Source organism: Mirounga angustirostris, unplaced genomic scaffold (assembly GCF_029215605.1).
Source record: "Mirounga angustirostris isolate CCGP_5_RB_7025 unplaced genomic scaffold, mMirAng1.0.hap1 SCAF_16, whole genome shotgun sequence".
Classification (NCBI taxonomy): domain Eukaryota; kingdom Metazoa; phylum Chordata; class Mammalia; order Carnivora; family Phocidae; genus Mirounga; species Mirounga angustirostris.
The window spans coordinates 50,083,570-50,092,041 of NW_026991724.1; the positions used below are offsets into that span (position 1 = coordinate 50,083,570).

The window sequence follows — 8,472 nt, forward strand, 5'->3', positions numbered from 1 at the left end:
CCTGTTGGCAGTTTCAGGGAAGGACGGCCCCTCAGTGTGGGAGCCAAGAGTGTGGGTCCTGGGGGTCCACAGGCTAATGTGTGCGGAGCCCAGAGAACAGAACCTGGCATCCAGTGGGGGTGGGGCTGGGCTCATAGCCAAGGAGGGCCGGGCAGACGTCTGACCGGTGCCTTTCCTCCTCCTCACTGAGTGCTCTCTGTGTGGGGCCTGGTGCCCGGCCTGCACCCCCAGGCCTGTCAGCCATCCCCACCTTCGTGCCTGCTTCAGGGCCTTTGTGCTGGCTGCCCCTTATTGCCTGGAATGCTCCATTCAGCTGGGCCAGAGGGGCGGTGCCCCTACCTGGCCCAGGCCCTGTGGGTACAGAATGCCCCGCTCTCTGAGGCCCTGCACACCACCCCGACCCCAGAACACTGCCTCACCTCAGAAACGAAGCCAGATCAGACCCTCGCCTGCCCCACTGTCAGGGTCCAGCCCTGCTCCTGAGGGTGTCTTCCTGCCTTCAGCCCTGACCCCTCTGTTTTCCCAGGAGTTCACGGACCTTGGACACCGCATTGATTGTCTGGACCTGAAAGGTGCGTGTCGGGACAGAGGCTGGGACCCCTGGGGAGTGGGCAGGGCCAGAGCCTCTCGAGGTGGGTCTGGGCTGGCAGGTCCTGCCGTAAGAGCAGGTTAGCCCAGGGCAGTGGGGTTCCTGAGAGGTGTGGGTGCCCTCCCTGAGGGGAGGCGGGTGCAGCGAGCCCTCCCTCCACCCGGAGCCCCCATTTCCAGCCAGCCCCCCAAGCATGCCAGCACGTACAGAGGTGCACTCCATCTCGTCCCAGGTGAGAAGCTCGACTACAAGACCTGCGAGGCCCTGGAGGAGGTCTTCAAGAGGCTGCAGTTCAGGGTCGTGGATCTGGAGCAGACGAACCTGGATGAAGATGTGAGCAGCTCCTGCCACCACCCTGACCTGTTCCCCCAGCTCCCTGGCCCCTTTGAGGTTTAGGGGGCGGGGGCACTGCAGGAGGAAGAGTTCCCCTTTGACAGAGGCTGGGCAGGGCCTCTTGAAGGACAAGATGAGGAGGCAGCTGATGTGACCAGAGTGGATGTGGGGGATATTGGGACTCTGGGGCAGGGCCCAGAAAAGGGGTCTCATAGACGCATCCCAGAGGCAGGGCCTTTGTAAGCAAGAGAGGGACTTGGGGAGCTGGGCCTTAGTGGGGGCAGGTGTGTGGCCACCAGAAACCTTTTCAGGAACCCCCACTGGGGATCACAGCACTTGTAAGAGAGAGTTTGAGAAACATGCAGATAGCATCCTCCCCATTTGGGCCCAGGTGTCCTCACCTCCCCAGACTCAGAGACCACCAGGAGACCTGGGGGTGGGGTCCTGGAGAACTGAGGCCCAGGTACGCCAGGGGACTGTCCCAGTTCCGGGGTGTATCTATCAGCCCACCTGCTGTTGGCGGTGGGGTAACAAGTAAGAGAAAGCAGATGGACTTCAGCAGGAAGGGCGAAGTTGGTTCCTGGAACCCAGAGGTGCCAGGGCAACATCAGGGCCCTCCCCACCCCTTAGTTTTTTGTCCCCCACCTCCTGGCCTCCTGGGTCTGCCTCAGCCTGAGTCTGAACCCTGTTGTCTCGGCCCCCAGGGTGCCTCGGCCCTCTTCGACATGATCGAATACTATGAGTCGGCCACCCACCTCAACATCTCCTTCAACAAGCACATCGGCACCCGGGGCTGGCAGGCCGCTGCCCACATGATGCGCAAGGTGGGCGCCTCTTATCTGTGCCCTCCCCAGGGTAGAAGGGGCTCGACCGCAGAGGGGTCCAGGGTGCTTTCCCAGGACACCCGTCCCTTAGGGCCTGGTTTTCATGAGCCCTCAGAGTGTCGTTGTCCCAATGCCAAGGGGTGCCCTGCCTCAGGCCAACCCTGGCTCCTTTTCTCCTTTCAAGCATCTTTCCTTCTTCTTCACTTGCTCGTAACCCATCCCTGGGAAGTGGCTGTAGTTGCCCCCGCTTCGCTCATGTCCGGGGCATCTGCTGCACAGGAGTCTGGGAACTCAGGTGTCACCAGCCCTGCCTGCTCACCTGCAGGACTCCAGGCCGGGCCATCCCTCACAGACACAGTTGCCCCGCTGCACGCTGGGACGTGGGGCTGGGAGATCCCTGGGGACTGGGAGGGCTGGGGCCAGCCTGTTCCAGCCCTGCCCCTGCCCCACCAGACGAGCTGCCTACAGTACCTGGACGCCCGAAACACGCCCCTGCTGGACCACTCGGCGCCCTTCGTGGCCCGCGCCCTGCGCATCCGCAGCAGCCTAGCGGTGCTGCATCTGGAAAACGCCAGCCTGTCAGGGCGACCCCTCATGCTGCTTGGTGAGCTCCGAGGCCAGGGGAGGCGGATCAGTAACATGCTGCCTGCTGGGGACCGGGGCTCGGCCAGTCACTGTGCTCTCCCCGCACTCCCCCAGCCACGGCACTGAAGATGAACGTGAATCTGCGGGAGCTCTACTTGGCCGACAACAAGCTCAACGGCCTGCAGGACTCGGCCCAGCTGGGCAACCTGCTCAAGTTCAACTCCTCCCTGCAGATCCTGGACCTCCGTAACAACCATGTGCTGGACTCAGGTGTGTGAGAGGCCTGCCCACGCCCACCCCACTCCAGCCACTGAGCACCCACTGTGTGCCTAGCCAGGTGTCCCATGGTGCTGGAGACACGGGGGGGGCCAGGACAATCCCAGTCCTGCCCTCATGGGGCTCACAGTCCAGTAGGGAAGACAGACCATCCCAGGCAGTGACAGCTCAGACTGGGTAGGGCTGGGCTGTGGGAACCCAGGGAGGGTGTCCTAGAGGAGGGGGCAGCTCAGCAAAGACCTACAGGATGAAGTGAGGTATTGAAGAGATAATTAAAATAATTATCCTCTGGAAAAAGTGGCCTAAAGGAAACAAGGTTGTTGGGACAGAGGGTCAGTCAGAGGCCGTTTAAGATGGTGCAGGGAGGTGACCTCTGGGCAGCAATGTGGAGGGCAAGAATGGAGCCAGCCCTTTTAAAAGCCTGGGAAGGGGCGCCTGGATGGCGTAGTTGGTGAAGCGTCCGACTCTTGGTTTTGGCTCAGGTTCCCCATGTCAGGCTCCGTGCTCAGCGCAGAGTCCACTTAAGATTCTCTTTTCCTCTCCCCTGCTCCACCCTGCTTTCTTTCTCTCTCAAATAAATCTTAAAAAAAAAAAAAAAGCCTGGAAAAAGAATCCAGGCAGAGTGAATAGAAGGCCCTGAGGTAGGAAAGAGCCTAGATGTTGAATATTTGCGGGGAAAAGCCACGGTGGGCTAGAGGGTAAATGGGAAGGGAGAGGAAGTAGCTAGTGGTAGGAACTCTGTGTCCTCCTGGTTCACTGTTGAGCAGGGTCTCCGGGCCTCAGTGTGAGGAGAGCGCTGGGGGGACAGCATAGGGCATGCAGGCCAGTTCCTTCGCCCAGGGTGGCCGGGCCCAGACACCACATTTACTGAGCACCTAGCACGTGCCTGGCCTGTTGAGACAGAGATCTCTGCCCTCGGGAGAGACACCGCCATGATAAATTAATAGAGTATGCGGTGTGTCAGATGGTGAGATGTGCTCTGGAGAAAACTGAAGCAGACAGAGGGATGTTCCGGCCCGGGCACCAGGGAGCCATGGGTGCTGGGCCGAGGCAGGAGGTGGCCGGGCCAGAGTCGGGGGGCGGTGGGGGCCGGGCAGGCAGGTCGACGGGAGGGCAAAGCCCCGGGAGGTTCTGCGCTCTCCTGGGGTAACAGTGGCTCCCCACCGGTGTCCCCTGGAGAAGCGCCTGGACCACAGCGGGGACTTGCCCATGGGTCCCCTCCAGGTCTGGCCTACATCTGCGAGGGCCTCAAGGAGCAGAAGAAGGGGTTGGAGACCCTGGTGCTGTGGAACAACCAGCTGACACACACGGGCATGGCCTTCCTGGGCATGACGCTGGTGAGTCGGGCCAGGAGCGGGGAGGGGCGCCACGGCTCCCAACACGGCCTCTCAGCCCCGTGCTCTACCCCCGTCGTGCTCACCCTGCCCCTCAGGGACCCTTTGCAGGAGCCCTTTCAGCGCGGGTTGCTCTCCCTCAGCTTCCGCAGCCCCTCTGTCCTAAGGAAAGTAGCCTTTCTCAGTTGCCCTTGTCTTCTTGCATCCGGCGCGGTAGCCTAGTACCATGTTGCGCACGAGGTGAAAATGCTCTGCATAGAAAGTTAATATTTTCTGGAAGCCTTCAGTGCGTTTTAAATCTTTTTACATAAATACATGGTATTTAAAGCAAGCCCACAGGCCACAAAGACTCACGTCCAAGTTAAGAATGACCAGCGGCCAGGTGTGTGCGCTGAGCCCTCGGGATGCTTGCCCGGGCTGGGGAGTGGACAGGGCAGCTGGCTGGCACTGGGGCGGCTTCCGAGTCCACGAAGCATCTGGCCTTAAGCAGGACTGTCTGGGCGGCGCTGCCGAAGAGGGAGCGCTCGGGTTTGCCTTTTTCCTGATTGGCCTTCTGGGCCTTTCCTCACTCTCAACGTGCCGCTCCCTCTAGCCGCACACACACAGCCTGGAGACGCTGAACCTGGGCCACAACCCCATCGGGAACGAGGGCGTGCGGAACCTCAAGAACGGCCTCATCAGCAACCGCAGTGTGCTGCGCCTCGGCCTCACCTCCACCAAGCTCACGTGCGAGGGTAGGGCACGGGGCTGGGCCGAGGGGGCGGTGCAGGTGGGCTTGGCGGGCGGCTAGCCCATGGCCAGCCCCTGCGGTCCCCCTCCCAGGCGCGGTGGCGGTGGCGGAGTTCATCGCCGAGAGCCCCCGCCTCCTGAGACTGGACCTTCGGGAGAACGAGATCAAGACAGGCGGGCTCATGGCACTGTCCTTGGCCCTCAAGGTGAACCACTCACTGCTGCGCCTCGACCTCGACCGTGAGCCCAAGAAGGAGGCGGTGAGCTGAGTGGGCTCTTCCCTGAGGCCTCCGGCGGCGGGAGGGTGGTGCAGGCTGGCCCAGGGCGACTGCCGGGTCCGCCGAGGGCACCAGCTGTGCAGAGCCCTAGCCAGGCCCGCTCCGCTTGCAGGTGAAGAGCTTCATCGAGACGCAAAAGGCGCTGCTCGCAGAGATCCAGAATGGCTGCAAGCAGAACTTCATGCTGGCGCGCGAGCAGGACGAGAAGGAGCAGCGGCTGCAGCTCTCCGCCTCCATGCCCGAGATCACCGTGACCGAGCCGCAGCCCGGCCAGGAGCCCGGGGGCCAGGAGCCCGGGGACGAGCCCGCCACCAGGGCCCAGCAGAATGGGGCCCCCGGCCCCAGTGCCCGGCCGCACTCAGACTCAGACTCGGACTCCGAGGAGGAGGGTGGGGAGGAGGAGGATGGGGGGAGGGCCGAGGCCCCCTGCCCCGCCCTGGTGCCCCCCTCGGACTCCCTGGGCCCTGGGGACAGGAGCCCCCCAGGCAGCCCCGCCTCCCCCACTGAGCAGCGTATTTCTGTGTCCAGCCCCGGCCGGGGCCACAAAGTGTTTGTGGTGACTCGGGTTGAGAGTCCGCCCGAGAGGGCAGAGCCCCCGGCGCCCCCCGCCCCTCCTTCCCCCTCTTCCCCCCCTTCCCCCCTTCCTCCTGCTTTATCCTCCCCGCCCACCTCACCTGCCCTGCCACCAGCTGAGGCCATCGGTACTCCGGACCCAGGGGTGTCGGAGCCTCAGTCACAGCTGGAGCCACCTCAGCCAGGGCCACCGCTGCCCAATGGCCTGAAGCCCGAGTTCGCCCTCGCACTGCCTCCAGAGCCTCCCCCGGGGCCTGAGGCCAAGGCGGGCAGCTGTGGCCTGGAACACGGTGAGTGGGGCTCCGGGGCAGGGTGACAGCGGGCCCTGGGTGCTGCTGTGAGCCCGGGTAGGCACCTGCCCCTCGATGGGCTTCAGCGTTTCCTTTAAAATGGCCTGTGAAGGGGGTAGGATCGAGGACTTGGTCCTCAGCCCCCACCTCGTTTCCCTTGGGTCTCTGGGACGGAGCAGGCGAGATGCGCTGACTGGAATCCGATGGCCTCAGTGGTACCCGGGCCCTGTGCTGCTCTAAGGGCCAGACTTGGGCAGGGCTGGTGGGGATGGCCTGGGGCCCCCCATCCCCGCCTGCCTGACTGGAGGTTGCTCGCCCCTTGTCCCCTTGCAGAACTGAGCTGCTCCAAGAATGACAAGGAGCTCGAGGAGCTGCTTCTGGAAGCCAGTCAGGAATCTGGGCAGGAGACACTGTGACACTTTAGGTGAGGCGGGGGCCGGGGTCAGAGGACAGGGGTTCTGGGGTCCGGCAGTAGCACCCCTGGCTCTGACAGGCCCTCCCCCAATCTCTTCTCCCCAAGTTCCTTTTTTCCGGTCAGTCTTCGGTGAGCTGAGGCCAGAGCCATGAGAATCTGCTCACCCTCGCCCCCAGCCTTCCTGAGGCCTGGGCCACCAGGGGTGCGGGGGGCCTTTCTGGGGACCCCTGCCCCCCACAGCAACACTACACAGAGCGCAGGAGCCGCAGGGACTGCCCTCCCCGCCCTGACTTAAGCACTATTTTTGTGTCCAGCACTCGAAGGCTCTGGGTTGGGGGGATGGGAGAGGAGTTCTCCAAGGACATCAGCCACGAGGCTGGACGCCTTTTCCAGACGGCCTGTTGGGCCAGGCTTGCCCTGTGGAGGGCAGCAGTCCTGGGTGGTGGTGGGATGGCCCCCCGGCCCCCCCCGGGTGCAGGGCCAGGCAGGAGGCATGACGAGGGAGGGCGGTGAGTGGTGGTGGAGGACCTTGGTAGAGCAACCCCAGGCAGCGTGAGGGCCAGGGCTGGGGGGGGCGGGGGGCTGGGAGCAGAGGATCAGAGCTTTCTTTTTCTTAAGTGCAATAAATCTATCAGGGAGCTGGGGTGAGGAACAGCCGGGCTTCTAGAGACCCTGCTGTCCAGGCCCCTTGAGGCTGCGCTCTGAGAGGCACTACAACCCGGGGGGCGGCGTGGGTGTGGGGTACGGGTGGGCGGGGGAGGGGCTACTCCTGTCGGTGCAACTCTGTTCACACCTTTTCTAATAAACCAGAGCTGGGTTCACCACACTCGCCTGCCCTCTGCTTGTGCCGATCGGGGGCGCCCCCTGCGGGAGCTGTGGCCACAGGGAGCAGGGAGGGCAGGGCCCAGCCAGCTCCCGGGGACGTCTGTGGGGCTGGTGCCAGGGGTGCCCCAGAGGAAAGCGGGCAGGCCGGGGAGGCAAAAGCCACATTTCCCACAACACTCCCTGCCCCCCCCCCTTTTTTTTTGCCGTGTCCACCCTCCTGTATCTCCCTTACCTTCCAGTTCACAGTCCCGTTTCTCCAGAGGGAAACAACCCCCAAAATATCTTCCAGCTTCAGGCCCAGGCTCCCAGGGTGTGATGGAGATGAACCACCCATGGCACAGGGGGAATAGGCCCCAGCTTTTGCCCCCAGCGGCCCCAGACGCTCCGCGTTTCCGAGGGTACATGGCCCTACAGACACATTTTCAGACTTCGGGCCTGGGAACCAGGAGAGTACATTTCTGTGCTAAGCCACCCAGCTTGTGGGACTTGGTCCTAGCAGCCCCAGGGGACCCCCAGGCACCAACTGTGTGGTGCTCCTGATTTTCCAGCTGGATCCTGGATCAGTCCGGGATCGCAAGGGGGGGATCCCTTCGGCCAAGTATTTTCTCCTCGTTGCCTTCAGCCACCCAGACATTCCTGGAGCTTGTTGTGAAGACACACTGAATCCATTTTATTACTGGGCTAGACGCTGTGCCCAGTCGTAAAGATCTCAGTGCCACATGGGAGATGTTATTTCCACGCTTGTGGATGGTTAGGTAGCGGGCAGCTGTTCTCCCCGAAGTGACAGGCGGGCCCAGGCCTCGCCCTTGTGGCTCTGCCGCTCCTTAGGGCCTCAGGAGCCCCTGCATCTGGTGGGCAGATGGGCGGGGGGGACTGGACAAGGCAGACCTGCTTCACCGAAGATGGGAAGGGGATGTGCATCGCTGGTGCTCCCTTCCTGTTGGCGAGAACCAGCCCCGTGGCCTCCCCGAGGTGCGAGTCGCCAGCAGGAAAGCTCCACGGACCCCGCAGAGGGGACCGTGAGTGCTAGGGAACAGTGAGCCTTCCCGGCTACACCAGCCACTCCAGGACATCCCAACTCTAGCTCTGTCGGACTCAGACTTCATCAGAGTCTAAGAGACACGGTGGCCACAGTGACCACCGCGTGGCTCCACTGAACAGGGAGCTGTAGCTCCTTCCTGGGGCCTGGGGTCCACAGGCCTGCTCCCAGCCCGTCAGCAGGTTAGTTCGCGCCTACTCCTGCTGCTAACGTGTGTCAGCCCGGACCGGGGGTGGTGAGAAATGGAAGCCCGAGCCAGGTTGGCTGAAGGGAGGCCGAAGGGAAGGGACGTATCGGCCCCAGTCCCACACCTGCAGACACGGACCTGTCACAGTCCCCGTGTGTCTCTGGGGGGCGTCGTTCTTGGGCAGGCTCCCTGCTG

The 8,472-nt window shown here is 63.1% G+C and overlaps 1 protein-coding gene across 1 annotated transcript in view; it reads left to right on the forward strand.

The window, feature by feature from the left end:
- The window catches only part of PPP1R37 (protein phosphatase 1 regulatory subunit 37), a 40,226-nt gene extending 33,217 nt beyond the window's left edge, over window positions 1-7,009 (forward strand). Inside the window, exons 3-13 of the mRNA XM_064581945.1 lie at window positions 527-572; window positions 822-922; window positions 1,627-1,746; window positions 2,200-2,350; window positions 2,446-2,601; window positions 3,832-3,944; window positions 4,534-4,675; window positions 4,764-4,930; window positions 5,061-5,811; window positions 6,145-6,235; window positions 6,332-7,009. Coding sequence (XP_064438015.1) covers window positions 527-572; window positions 822-922; window positions 1,627-1,746; window positions 2,200-2,350; window positions 2,446-2,601; window positions 3,832-3,944; window positions 4,534-4,675; window positions 4,764-4,930; window positions 5,061-5,811; window positions 6,145-6,227 — 1,830 coding nt within the window. The 3' untranslated portion in view covers window positions 6,228-6,235; window positions 6,332-7,009. The remainder of the gene's footprint in view (window positions 1-526; window positions 573-821; window positions 923-1,626; window positions 1,747-2,199; window positions 2,351-2,445; window positions 2,602-3,831; window positions 3,945-4,533; window positions 4,676-4,763; window positions 4,931-5,060; window positions 5,812-6,144; window positions 6,236-6,331) is intronic.
- Window positions 7,010-8,472: the final 1,463 nt, after the last annotated feature.